At 34.1% G+C, this 14,851-nt stretch overlaps 1 protein-coding gene across 6 annotated transcripts in view; it reads left to right on the top strand.

The window, feature by feature from the left end:
- Positions 1 to 14,851, top strand: part of SUCO (SUN domain containing ossification factor) — an 88,109-nt gene that overhangs the window by 21,548 nt on the left and 51,710 nt on the right. For all 6 annotated transcript variants that reach the window (XR_009695790.1, XM_061160337.1, XM_061160338.1 and 3 more), the window contains exons 2-7: positions 437 to 545; positions 2,098 to 2,208; positions 4,602 to 4,762; positions 9,932 to 10,069; positions 10,305 to 10,458; positions 14,308 to 14,431. Coding sequence is in view for 5 of the 6 variants with exons in the window: in XM_061160337.1 (XP_061016320.1) it covers positions 437 to 545; positions 2,098 to 2,208; positions 4,602 to 4,762; positions 9,932 to 10,069; positions 10,305 to 10,458; positions 14,308 to 14,431 (797 nt within the window). In the remaining variant the exon portion in view is untranslated. The remainder of the gene's footprint in view (positions 1 to 436; positions 546 to 2,097; positions 2,209 to 4,601; positions 4,763 to 9,931; positions 10,070 to 10,304; positions 10,459 to 14,307; positions 14,432 to 14,851) is intronic.

A 14,851-nucleotide genomic window follows, 5' to 3' on the forward strand; every position in this document is an offset into this window, starting at 1 on the left:
TTTGGAAGCTTTACTTCTATACTTTGAAATGGTTTAGGTAGCTTTAGCATTATCTGTTCTTAAATATTTGGTAGAATTTAGAATATCAGTGGCATCTGGTGCTTTTGAAGAGGTTAGCTGTTTGTCAACTTTCTCTGTTCCTTCTGTGATAATTGTCAGATACTCTTATTATTGTGAAGTATTTCCTGTTTTACCTTTGTGAAATTAATGATGCCTTACTTGGAGTGCTGATAACACTGTTTATATTTTTCTTAGGATATTAAACAAAAAACCTTTGTCTTATGTACATTTGTCTTCATCATTAAATTGTCAAATTGTTAAGAACATTAGGATAAGAACCATCTGTCTATCGCCTCAAATTCTGGTTCACGGTCTGGAATATGTTGATTTAACAACCTTATTATTTTTTTTCATCGTGACGGTGGATGTTTTACAGGCTTCCCAGTTGGCATGTGTGTTGTAAAGAGAGTTCTTCAGCTTCATCTTATTACTCTCAAGATGACAGTTGTGCACTAGAAAATGAAGATGTACAATCCCAGAAAAAGGTACCTTAAAGATGAAGTTGTAATTTGTGTATTAGCTTTCTGTCTTCTCAAAACATTTGGAATAAAGATATTTCAAAATACTGTGACATTATTATTGATGGAAATTTGTAACTTTCTTTGGAAACCTGAGTCTTATAAATTAAAAACTATTAGAAATGAGAACTATAGGGAGAATCTGAAATTAATGGCTATGTACTTTGTTTCATATAATTGGGTAGAGTGAATACACAGAGTCCAGAAAATCTGATGGTCTCTAAATAGTTTATTATTTTATCATTTTAAATGGTAAAAGGTGATTATTGACTTCACCTAGATTTGGCTCCCCCTCATCCCCCCCGAAAATCAATGTACTTATTTTAAATTAGAGGAATAATTTACATATACTGTAAGATATTCATCTTTGTATCCCCTTCCCATCCCCAAAGGAACCAAAATTTGCTGTTTCTTATTAAAACACTCAGACCATTTTCTTTGTGTATAGATACATCATAGCTCACAAAGTAATGTTTTAATTTTTAGTAAAATGCCATAAATTTTGCACAAGTAACTTCCCCTCTTCCCCAGCAGTATCTCGTGGATACCTTTGTATGTTACTGTATTATTCTGAATAGCTACATTTTTATTCCATTATATGGATATGTTAAATTTATTTAAGCATTTTTTTAACTGACAGGCTCTCAGCTGTGTTTATACGTGCATGTTTGTGTCTGCATTTGTGTGTGTGTGGATGCATAAACTTAATTACATGCTTGGGTGTTTTCTTTTTTTGGCATGATGTTTAGAATGGATTTAAATTTCTGAGTTATACAGGATCTGTTTCAAGGATGGAGCAGTTAAAATTTTGAAGACTCTTGCTGGATACCTCTCCAAAAAAAGTATAAAATTGTATGCTTCAATGCACAATCTGTAAGACTTAAAGCTAATCTCTTCTTTGATGAGAAATAAGACTTAACTGTTAAAAAAAAAAAAAAAAAAAGACTTAACTGTTGTTAAGAATGAATTTAAGCAAAGTGTTAAGGAAGGGGAAATAGACATTCTTTCAGTAAATATTTGGTTACCTATTATGTTCTTTACAGGCTTAGAATATGATGGATATGACTTTGCTTTTATGAAACTTATATGCTAGAATATACATTTAAAGACAATATATCTGAAATTCTAACTTAACAGTGTCAAAAGAGATGACACAAAAAGCTGTAAGCGTATATGTTTACCAGATATGTACTGATTTTTTTTTTTTTACTGATCTTAACTGTGTGTCTAACATACAGTGCTGGGTGGTAGGACCAAAGTGCTTATTAAGAAATCAAATGTAGTGTATATTTGGAAGGCAGCTAGGTTCATTACTATACCGCTAGTGTATACATGTAGTATACATTTGAAGTGAAGCAGTAAGGAGAGTAATGCATAAAGGTAGACAATAAGCATGGAAACAAAATTATTAAAATCACAATAAAGTGTTTTGGTTGTATAGAAAGACAGTCTTAATATTGCTTCAGGACTATTTTGTGAAACAGTTTTATCAGTTGGCCTTTTCTTTGTTGCAACATAGGATGAAAGAGGGGGACCTGTCAATGCTGAATTATCGGGAAAAGTAAGTTCAAGCTTACCTGTTCCTCCAGAAGAAAACAAATTAAAAGATGACTACATTGTGAATGTACAGGTAAGGTTTATTACTTTGATTTTTTTAATGATATGGCCTTTCACACCACTTCACAACATAGAATACCTTTATTTGGTCAACATATTGTGTATTTTTTTTTCCCTTTCTTTTTCTGATCCCATGCAACTGGCTTTAATACTAGTCACCTGGTAGGTACTGTTTTTGAGAAAATTCAAAATTACTGATGTAATAATAGTGAATGGGACCATTTTCCTTGTAGTATAGGTTTGGTTGTAAATCTTTCTTCTTAGGTTCCATTTTGACTCAGTATAATTTATCTTCTCTCAGGTTTTCAGATGTCAGGGGACATTTTTTCTGACTTAAAGTATTTGTATGTAGAATACAGATTATTTTGATAGCAAAATTTTATCACTTAGTGTGGAATATTAATAAATAATCATTAACTAATAGATTGAGTATGTTTTTTCCCCTTTTCTCTCATATCCTAAATATTATTTTTCATTCTATATACCAGATTTTATGAAATATTTAAAACTAGACCAGAGTGTAACTTGATCAAAATGCTGCTGCATCTGGAAACCATTTAATATCAGGAATAACTGAAGAAACTGGGGATATTTGGTCTGGAAGGAAGAAGGACTAAGGAAAAATTAAATATCTTAAATATTAACAAAAATAAATTTCAGCTTAAAAGGAGGGGAAATGCTCTTAAATAAAACACAGCCAGAGTTATTTTATGATTTAATTGGGTTATCTAAGGAGATATAGTACATTTCATTTTAATGAATTTTGGAGGACGTTTGGAAAAAATTTGTGCATAAGAGTAAGGGAAAAGTGATCTCTGTATTTATATGAGTATCCAAAACAGTCTTGCCATTGTTCATTTTCCTGAATTTTTATCATGGTATCCTCTTGTTCAAATACATTGAAGTGTTTACTGCATCTCTAGAGACCTATGCTATTCAGTACAGTAGCCACTGTACAGAGCTCCCTGTGGCTCTTGTACATTGGAAATGTGGATAGTCCTGGTTGAGATTTGCTGTAAGTATAAGATTCACATCGATTTTGGAGACAGTATTAATAAAAGAGAAAAGAGAGTGTAAAATATCTTACTAATTTTTTATGTTGACTGATAATACAATATTTGATGATAATGGTTCTTTTCTCAAAACCTCCATCATAAAATGCAAACTATTTGTATTCCTTTGCTAATTTTTCATTCCAGTGTAAATTCTTCAAATCATCACATTTTATTTGATATTTTTACTTTATAAAGAATTTTTATTTTATATCACATTGTTTATTTTATAGTCTTTTATATTTATATTCTTTTACATTTTTATTCTTTTATATTTATATTTTTATATTCTTTTACATTTATATTCTTCTATATTTTTATTTTATATCACCTTCTTTATTTTATATTCTTCTGACTCTGCCTCTTTTCTTTCTGCTGCTGTACTGGCTTCTGCTTTTCTTCAGAGTCCTAGTTTTTCTAGTTAATAGTAGTCCTTAGATTCTCTTTTCTTTGAACTGAGCATGTGTACCTCTCATGTGATACTCAGTAAGTATTGTCTACTGTGTGCTAGGTACTAGTACGTGCTAGGCTCTAAGAGCATGAAAATCAAGAAAACATAGTCCTTACTCAAGACATTTATAATGGAATTGAAGAAGAGAAATAAATAAGGGAAATTAAGGTGTTACAGATGCTGTGATTAAAGTCTATACAGATAACAGTGGAGGCATAGAAGAAGGGGAATGGCTAATTCTATATGGAGTTTGTTGGTGGGGGGAAGTACTTATAAGAGGTTTTCAAACATAAGTAGGTATTAAGTATGTTTCAGATTATGTTTTGGAAGAGTGAAACAGAGCATACAGACCTTAAAAGAGCAGCCAGAATCATGTATTGCTTTGTAATGTTACTTATAGATGCCTTGTACTGTTATTTGTTGATACACATTATCTTCTAAACTGCTCAGGGACAAAAAACTATGTGGTACACTATTTTATACTATTTTAATATATACTATTATATATTAAATACTAGTATATAGTATTTTATACTAGTAAATAGTAATACTATTTAATATATACTGTTTTATATATTTACATAGGATTTCTGTGTTGCTGTAGGCTACATTAAGGTAATTATAGTAAAAGAGAAATTTTGTAGGTCCTGATACAAAATAGGAAAGAAGAAAGACAAGCTGCTTTGTCCTGGTTTATGAAATGCCATGACAAATCTGTAGAGCCTGTATTGTAATATGAAATATATTCCTTAGGGTGGCCATGTTAGAAGAAGAGATTTTTATAAAAGTACTTTCTTAGTGAACATTATATTGTTACTTTTGAGACATACTTTTTATAATATCCTATTTCAAATAAAGAGAGAATTTGTTAATCCCAACATTAAATATAACTGACTTTTTTAGAAACAGGATACAGAGTCAAAAAAGTTAAGTCCATCTGTGACTGAGACACTCCCTACAGTTGATCTTCATGAAGATTCTTCCAGTATACTTGTGGACAGTGAAAATACTGAAAATATTTCCAGTTCATCTACCTCAGAGATCACTCCAGTCTCAAAGCTTGAGTAAGTCATTACAAAGAAAAAAAGAATATCATTAGATAATGACAGAAAAATTTGATACTTAAATTTGACCTTTATGCTGTATAGCAGACCTATATAATAATGCATGTGTTTTGTGTTTTTATTTTTTAATGTAATGATCTTATAGCATAATGAGTATTTATTCTTCTGTCTAACTCAGGGAAGTTGATTATATCCCAGCCATGAATTATCTGCATAATATAGGTAAAGTGAGATTCTTAAGAAACATGGTACTTACCTGAATAATCTTTCCTATAATTATCAAAAATTCCAATGTCAGAGTATTCATTTCCATTAAGTATTACTGTGTCATTCCATTCATCGTATGTCTTTGTATCATAGCTAACTTTTTCGAGCTTGATAATAAATATTCAGAATATTTAGATATATTTGTAATATTTTGGTTTCTTTTTCTCTCTTTTTAAAAATGTTTTATACCATTTTTAAAGGCTACTTTCCATTTTCAGTTATTACAGAGTATTGGTTATATTCCCAGTGTTTATACTACTCACTGGAGCCTGTCTTATAGCCAGTACTCGTGCCTCCCACTCCCCACCCCTGCAATGCTCCTTCCTGCAGAAAAGGAAAGACCTACCCATTTGAATGCAGAGTTCCAAAGAAAAGCAAGGAGAGATAAGAAAGCCTTCCTTAGCGATCAATGCAAGAATTAGAGGAAAGCAATACAATGGGAAAAACTGGACATCTCTTCAAGAAAATTACAGATACCAACGGAACATTTCATGCAAAGATGAGCACAATAAAAGGACAGAAATGGTATGGACCTAACAGAAGCAGAAGATATTAAGAAGAGGTGGCAAGAATACACAGAAGAACTGTACAAAAAAAGATCTTCATGACCCAGATGATCACAATGATGTGATCACTCACCTAGAACTAGACGTCCTGGAATGTGAAGTCAAGTGGGCCTTAGGAAGCATCACTACAAACAAAGCTAGTGGAGGTGATGGAATTCCAGTTGAGCTATTTCAAATCCTAAAAGATGATGCTGTGTAAGTGCTGCACTTAATATGCCAGCAAATCTGGAAAACTCAGCAGTGGCCACAGGACTGGAAAAGGTCAGTTTTCACTCCAATCCCAGAGAAAGGCAATGCCAAAGAATGTACAAACTACTGCACAGTTGCACTCATCTCACATGCTAGCAAAGTAATGCTCAAAATTCTCCAAGCCAGGCTTCAACAGTATGTGAACTGTGAACTTCCAGATGTTCAAGCTGGATTTAAAAAAGGCAGAGGAGCCAGAGATCAAAATTGCCAACATCTGCTGGATCATCGAAAAAACAAGAGAGTTCCAGAAAAACATCTATTTCTGCTTTATTGACTATGCCAAAGCCTTTGACTGTGTGGATCACAACAAACTGTGGAAAGTTCTGAAAGAGATGGGAATACCAGACCTGGAATACCAGGTCAGGGAACACCTGACCTGCCTCCTGAGAAATCTGTATGCAGGTCAGGAAGCAACAGTTAGAACTGGACATGGAACAACAGACAGTTTCCAAATTGGGAAAGGAGTATGTCAAGGCTGTATATTGTCACCCTGCTTATTTAACTTACATGCAGAGTGCATCATGCGAGATGCTGGACTGGATGAAGCACAAGCTGGAATCAAGATTGCAGGGAGAAATATCAATAACCTCAGATATGCAGATGACACCACCCTATGGCAGAAAGTGAAGAAGAACTAAAGATCCTCTTGATGGAAGTGAAAGAGGAGAGTGAAAAAGTTGACTTAAAGCTCAGCATTCAGAAAACTAAGATCATGGCATCCGGTCACATCACTTCATGGCAAATAGATGGGGAAACAGTGGCTGACTTTATTTTTTTGGGCTCCAAAATCAGTACAGATGGTGACTACAGCCATGAAATTAAAAGATGCTTGCTCCTTGGGAGAAAAGCTATGACAAACCTAGACAGCATATTAAAAAGCAGAGACATTGCTTTGTCAACAAAGGTCTGTCTAGTCAAAGCTATGGTTTTTCCAGTAGTCATGTATGGATGTGAGAGTTGGACTATAAAGAAAATTGAGCATTGAAGAATTGATGCTTTTGAACTGTGGTGTTGGAGAAGACTTTTGAGAGTCTCTTGAACTGCAAGGAGATCCAACCAGTCCATCCTAAAGGAGATAAGTCCTGAATATTCATTGGAAGGACTGATGCTGAAGCTGCAACTCCAATTCTTTGGCCACCTGATGCAAAGAACCAACTCTTGGAAAGACCCCGATGCTGGGAAAGATTGAAGGCAGGAGGAGCAAGGGATGGCAGAGGATGAGATGGTTGGATGGCATCACTGACTCAATGGACATCAGTTTGAGTAGCCTCTGGGAGTTGGTGATGAGGGATAGGGAAGCCTGGAGTGCTGCAGTATGTGAGGTTGCAAAGAGTTGGACACGATTGACCTGAACTGAACCCTCCCCACTGGTAGCCACTAGTTTGGTCTCTATATCTGTGCGTCTGCTTTTTTTGGTTAACATTCACTAATTTGTTGTATTTTTTAGATTCCACATATAAGCTATCTCATACAGTATATATCTTTCTCTGACTTATTTCACTTTTAGCATAATGCCCTCCAAGTCCATCCATGTTGCTGCAAATGGCAGGATTTCATTCTTTTTTCTTTTTGCTAGGTAGTATTCCATTGCCTGTGTGGATATGTATATGACAGCTTCTTTATCCTTTCATCTGTTGGTGAACACTTAGGTTGTTTCTGTGAGTTGGGAACTGTAAATAATGCTTCTGTGAACATTGAGTACATGTATCTTTTCAAATTAGTGTTCTGTTTTTTTCGAGTACATACTCCAAGTGAAATTGCTGGGTCATAGTTTTAGTTTTTTGAGAAACCTCCATACTGTTTTCCACAGTGGATGCACCTACTTACATTCTCTCCAGTAGTGTGCTTGGGTTCTCTTTTCTCCACATCCTTGCTGACATTTGTTACTTACTACTTTTTTTTAAATTTATTTAGTTTTGGCTGTGCTGGATCTTCATTGCTGTGCATGGGCTTTCTCTCAGTTGCGATGAGTGGGGATTATTCTCTAGCTGCAGTGCACAGGCTTGGGTGCCCCACAGCATAGGGAATACTAGTTCCCGGGTCAGGGATTGAACCCAGGTCCCTCCATTAGGAGGTGGATTCTTAACCACTGTACCACCAGGGAAACCCCTGTAACCTTTTTTTTTTTTTCCATTTATATTTATTAGTTGGAGGCTAATTACTTTACAGTATTGTAGTGATTTTTGCCATACATTGACATGAATCAGCCATGGATTTACATGTGTTCCCCATCCCGATCCCCCCTCCCACCTCCCTTTCCATCCCATCCCTCTGGGTCTTCCCAGTGCACCAGCCCTGAGCACTTGTCTCATGCATCCAACCTGGGCTGGTGATGTGTTTCACCTTTGATAGTATACTTGTTTCAATGCTATTCTCTCAGATCATCCCACCCTGGCCTTCTCCCACAGAGTTCAAAAGTCTGTTGTGTACATCTGTGTCTCTTTTTCTGTTTTGCACATAGGGTTATCGTTACCATCTTTTAAAATTCCATATATATGCGTTAGTATACTGTATTGGTCTTTATCTTTCTGGCTTACTTCACTCTGTATAATGGGCTCCAGTTTCATCCATCTCATTAGAACTGATTCAGATGAATTCTTTTTAATGACTGAGGATTAATCTCAAAAATATACAAGCAACTCCTGCAGCTCAATTCCAGAAAAATAAATGACCCAATCAAAAAATGGGCCAAAGATCTAAACAGACATTTCTCCAAAGAAGACATACAGATGGCTAACATGAAAAGATGCTCAACATCACTCATTATCAGAGAAATGCAAATCAAAACCTCAATGAGGTACCATTATACGCCAGTCAGGATGGCTGCTATCCAAAAGTCTACAAGCAATAAATGCTGGAGAGGGTGTGGAGAAAAGGGAACCCTCCTACACTGTTGGTGGGAATGCAAACTAGTACAGCCACTATGGAGAACAGTGTGGAGATTCCTTAAAAAAACTGGAAATAGAACTGCCATATGACCCAGCAATCCCACTTCTGGGCATACACACCGAGGCATACACACATCTGAAAGAGACACGTGCACCCCAATGTTCATCGCAGCACTGTTTATAATAGCCAGGACATGGAAGCAACCTAGATGCCCATCAGCAGACGAATGGATAAGGAAGCTATGGTACATATACACTATGGAATATTACTCAGCCTGTAAACTTTTTTATCATAGCCATCTGATAGATATCTCTTTGTGGTCTTGATTTTCCTTTTCCCTAATGATTAGTGATGTTGAAAGTTTCCTTAATTTAGAAAGTCTCTTGTACTTCTAGCTTCAGCAACATACAAAGAACAAAACCCCCTTTTTAAAATAGTATATTAAACATATCCTTTGTCAAATGAGTTAGCTTATATAAAACATATAGTACAGTATCTGGCATAGAGTAAGAATATATGCCTCAGTGAATATAATTTTTATCATCACTGCTATTTTTCTGCCACAGGCACTTTTTAGATACATATTCTTTTCTAGAATATGAAGGACTGGGTTGAAAGAGTTGTACACAAAGATGGTACAGTTATCATTTAGGAGTTTGCCCTAGTAAGGGATGAGGGAACAGAAGACATGCTTAGAAATAATGATAGTTTAAAAAATTTTTAAATACCTAGTATTTAAAACTTAGCATTTAAACACTTAGTATTTAAGCCTAGATACTGTATATCTGAACAGTACATCTTATTTCCTCATTATATTGAACATGATTGTCTAGTGAAAAGAAAGGTAGGGAAAAATACTAAGGTATATATATTTTAAATGAAATTATAAAAGTGCTTTAAGAACTTTAGTGAAGCAAAGTGACAAAATCAAATATTAACCTATAACATTTTGTTTTAAATTTTGGTAATTAGCTATTTAGAGGCCAGGCAAGGGCACCAGCAGATCAACGGTCCACAGTTCACATGTTTTAAATCTTTATACAACTTAACAATATGTGAGTTCTTGAAAACCCTCTGTAGAACTATAAAGCATTTTTTCCTGGCTTGGATTTGTTTTGGAAATCACTAATATCACTTTTAACTTACATTGCATTATGTTCATTAAATTGTTAGATTGTCTTTTTTGTTTCTGTTTTAGTAAAATAGAAGACTCTGGTACTATCCCTATAGCCAAGCCAGGGGAAACTGAGCAGTCTGAAACGGATTGTGATGTTGGTGAGGCCCTTGATGCAAATGCTCCAGTTGACCAGCCTTCCTTTGTCAGTCCACCTGAAAGGTGAGTGTGAGCTGTTGTTTGCGCTTTATATGATTCTGTAATAAATGGCAGTGTCACCTTTGAGTAGACTTTGGTGCATACTTAATTCAGCTTTATGATTGAGAGAAAACTTACTTCTTTGTGCTCCTTTCTTGGTTTACTTTGTATTCATGTACACTTTTTATAGTTCGGATTTGTGTATACTTGTTATTCAGCTGAAATTTATTGATTTAATATGCCTTTTGATTTCAAATAGCCTTGTCGGCCAACATATAGAAAATGTGTCATCTTCACATGGCAAAGGAAAGATAACAAAATCAGAATTTGAATCAAAAGTTTCATCAAGTGATCAGGGTGGTAGTGATCCAAAATCTGCATTGAATGCTTCTTCAGATAATTTAAAAAATGAGGTAGGTAAACAACATGCACTATCTCCTGCTTTGTTACACAGTGCATTTTCGTTTTTAACTAATCTTGTAATTTGTTAATCATATTTGCCATAAAGTTAGGGGATCAATAGTTAGTGATAAATGTGGAATTGAGGTGAAGTGTGCTCCCAGAGAGCAAGTGGTTACTTCATGAAACTATTGCCAGTGTAATGTTGGTACATAAAGTTGTCCCAAATATGAACTCTCTTTGGTTATATTTAATTATAAATGGTTTTCTGCCACCATAGACTGTTTGGTACCAGAAGCATAAAGCCCTTTTTAAAGCAATTTTTAAAGAGAACTTTGTAGAAGTTATGATTGTTTTAAATATCTTCAGATTATAACTCAGTAATACAGGGTTAAATTTAGGCTCTCCAACTAGAATTATTTTAAAGGGACATTTTACCCTTTGTTATTTGTGTGCAAAATACACCTAGACCAGCTTATTTTAATGAATATGATTCTTAAAGGCAAGGCTCATCCCTGTATAATAGTTTTATTTTCTTTTCTCCTTTTGACTTTTACTTTGACTTCATGTAGAGGCCAGTACACAGGCCAGTACAGAATTTCCTGAAAGAATGTTGGCAGAGAAGTGTATTCCCTTCATCTAAGAAATAACTAAATAAAAGAGAGAAAGACCACTCTATGAACTTAACAAAAACAAAACGTGGAATTGGAGTTCAAAGTACTGAGTGCCACGTCTGTATTTGTTTGTTTCTCATTTAACTTTTCTGTTCTCCACCTTTTCTTTTACATATTTTCTGTGATTCTGCATTTATCACTAACTAAACTTCATTCTGGAGACCTGACCATCATTGGGCTAGCTGTCTGTAATGCTTCTTATAAATGTAGGAGGTCAACATTTCATAGTCCGAGATCTCGTAGGAACAGTTTCCCAGTGAAACCAAGTCAAGTGTGTGTTACAGTTCAGTTGTCAAATACTGCAGGCATAAATAAAATTAGACAAACATTACAAAAATGTCTTCTTTAAGCTATTTAAGTACCAAATGTAGAATTCAAGCATGGCAGCTAGTTTTGTCCAAGATTTGCTTGTTTGCCTTGACCATTCACAGCAGTGTCTTGCAGATCCTTGAGATAACAGGGATAAGCTCTCCCACTCACACAGACTTAACTGGGCAGAACTATTCTGAACTGGATAGTGTATAGAAGTATTGGACACTTTATGATATGTTTATTCTCTGACAGTTTTTCTGGAGTATTAAATAATTTAGGAGATAATTAATTAAAAGAATTCCATTCCTTTGCTTGTTATAATGCTTTGCAAAGTAATTTTATTGTGTTGTTTAGTTTTTTAATTTGTTGCTAAGAGGTGAGAGTGATTGCTCTGTCTGGCCCTCAAAGAGTCTGTGTGTATTCTTACTTTTTATTGTATTTCTTTTAGTATTTGGGCTTTACTTTCAAGCATCTCAACTAGATTAATTTTTATAAATATTTGTTTATTTTCTCACTTAAACTAAATTTTTACTATTTAATTTTTAAATTAGTATAATGCTGGTTTTTTAGTTTCATTTTCTGTGTATTATTTATTAAATAGCTACATACTTTTATAAGTTTGTGTGTTCTGCAAAACACTCCCCACATGGAGGTTGTAGAGGAACCAATTTGCTAGCTTGTCTTCCTAAAGAGAGATTATAGAAATTTGTGTTGATGTATTATACTAATATACAAATTAGCATTAGTACTCAAAAATGTACCCTAATATGAGATTTGTGCCATTAACTGAAGTGAGTGAGTGAGTGTTAATTTCTCATTTGTGTCTGACTCTTTGCGACCCCATGGACTGGAGCCCACCAGGACAGAGCTCCTCTGTCCATGGAATTCTCCAGGCAAGAAGACTGGAGTGGGTTGCCATTTCCATCTCCAAGATTTACAGTCTAAATAGATTTTGTATACTTCTCAAGGCATTATTAATAAATGCATTATGTATTGTATTAGGAAGACAGAAATAATGTTAAAATGGAATCAGTATCCTTGCATACATTCTTCCAATTAAGGTTAAAATGACAGATTGAATTGTATGCCCTCTCCAGTTACATTTTTTCTCTCTGCTTCAAATATAACCACTATCTTGAATTTTTTTTTTTTTTTTTAACATTTTAGAGCATGTTTTTAAACTTTTTTTCAAATATTCATTGCTATAAACAATACATACTATCACTTGGCATATTTTGAAACATAAAATGATATCATTCTTAAATATCATTTTACTCAACATTTTTTTGAGTTTTGTTTATTCTTTGTTTTCACTGTTATATTTGATTCTACCACAATTTACCTGTTCTTCAATTCATAGATATTTAGGTTATTTCTAATTTTTTGACATTATGAATAGTGCTGTAATAAGTGTCCTTATGCTTATTTTCTTAGGCACATATGTATGTTTTCATTGATATTTATATGTAGGAATTAAATTATTGGGTCCTAGAGTATGCATATCTTTAATATTGCTAAATGTCATACTCACTTTAGCAGTCTCATAGATGTCCCATGGCTCAACAGGCTATCACATTTTAACCTCCATCAGATTGGCATAATTTATTATCTTTAGTTTTCATTTGTATTCCCTGATTTTACTGAGAGTGAGCATTTTGTATTTTCTGTTTACTCAATTTGCTGTTCCTCTTCCACTTTTCCCCATTATTGATTTGTAGGCAGTATTTATGGTTAGTAATAATCCGTTGTTGTCTGAATGTGTTTCATATATTTCTGTCTGTGGCTTATTGAACTGTGTGGTTTATGGTCTTTTGATATATTTAATTTTCAAATTTTAAGCTAGCCAGATGTATCAGCCTTTTAAAAAATGATTTCCTTCATCTTGCTGAATCCTGGTATAGCCTGAATCATGAAGATATCTTTTCTATACTTTCTTTAAAGCTTTGCTTTTCACATTTAAGTTTTTACTGCCACCTTAAAATTTTATATAAGTGATACTTTTATTTTTAATTTTTTTATTGAAATCTTCTCTGGTGGCTCAGCGGTAAAGAACCCACCTGCCTAAGCAGGAGCTACATGTTCAATCCCTGGGTCCGGAAGATACCTTGGAGAAGGAACTGGCAACCCATTCCAGTATTCTTGCCTGGGAAATCCCATAGACAGAGGAGCCTGGCAGATACAGTCCATGGGGTTGCAAAGAGTTGGATACCATTTAGTGACTAAATAACAACAGCAACAGTAGCTGATTGATAGTGTTGTATGAGAGTCAGACACTACTGAAGTGACTGAGCACGTTGTGTTACTGTCTTTTGTATGGAAAAGTGAATCAGTTGTATATATACGTATATCAACTTTTTCTTTAGATTTTCTCCCCATATAGGTTATTACAGTGTTCCATGTGCTATACTGTAGGTCTTTATTAAGGATTTAGTAGAAACAGTATGCATGCATACATGCATGCTTAGTTGCTCAGTACTACATCTAAAATTAGCTTGCTTTAATATATATTATTTTAATGTAGATTTTAAGATGGATGCACGACCATTATAGCATCTGTACAGTTTTTGTATGGGTAATTGTTGGCTTATGAAATTATATAGAGTTTTTTACAACCCATGCTAATATTGCTAACATATGGAGGGATTCATCCTGTGGTACTCAGATAGAAGGTTTTAATTCTTCAAAGAGAAACTCAGCTTTTAAGTTAAACCAAAACTTTCCTTTGTATGTTTTTGTTTTTTCCAAAATACCATCATTCATTATAAAATTGGGCTTCTAGTTTAATTTGACAGAAACATTTCTATTTACTAGTATAATTTATTCTATTTTCTTTGTATTCTTTGAAATCTGAAATCTTATTTTTGACATTTCTTTCAGAGTTCTGATTATACAAAGCCAGGAGAAATTGACCCTACACCTGTTACAAATTCCAAAGATCCAGAAGATATACCAACATTTGATGAATGGAAGAAGAAAGTTATGGAAGTAGAAAAAGAAAAAAGTAAGAAAGCACTATAATGTAATTTTTTTTTTAAGGGATTGGTTTAAATATGCAGTTTCTCTTTTTAATTGGTAAAATTAAAACTTCTGAAAACTCTTTAAAGGTAAAACTTACCAATACGCTTTTGGTTACCCACATGGCATTTATCTGTGTCTGTGTCTTACTAATCTTGATTAAAATCCACTATTGTAAATTATTAAACAAGGCTAAAATAAGATAAAGTCACTCTCAGTTTGTAAGAGGAAAGTTGAAGCCTGGAAAGTTCTCAGTCATAAAGCTTTAAACTGTAACCAGAATTGGACTAAAGTATTACACTTTCTCTTTGTCGTTAAAAATCAGAGTTAAAAATTATTGTTGGGGTTAGTGATGGATAAACTTCTATCCTTAATACAATAAAATGTATATGCAAAAGTTTCGATT

The sequence above is a fragment of the Dama dama genome, chromosome 14 (genome assembly GCF_033118175.1).
Source record: "Dama dama isolate Ldn47 chromosome 14, ASM3311817v1, whole genome shotgun sequence".
Taxonomy (NCBI): domain Eukaryota; kingdom Metazoa; phylum Chordata; class Mammalia; order Artiodactyla; family Cervidae; genus Dama; species Dama dama.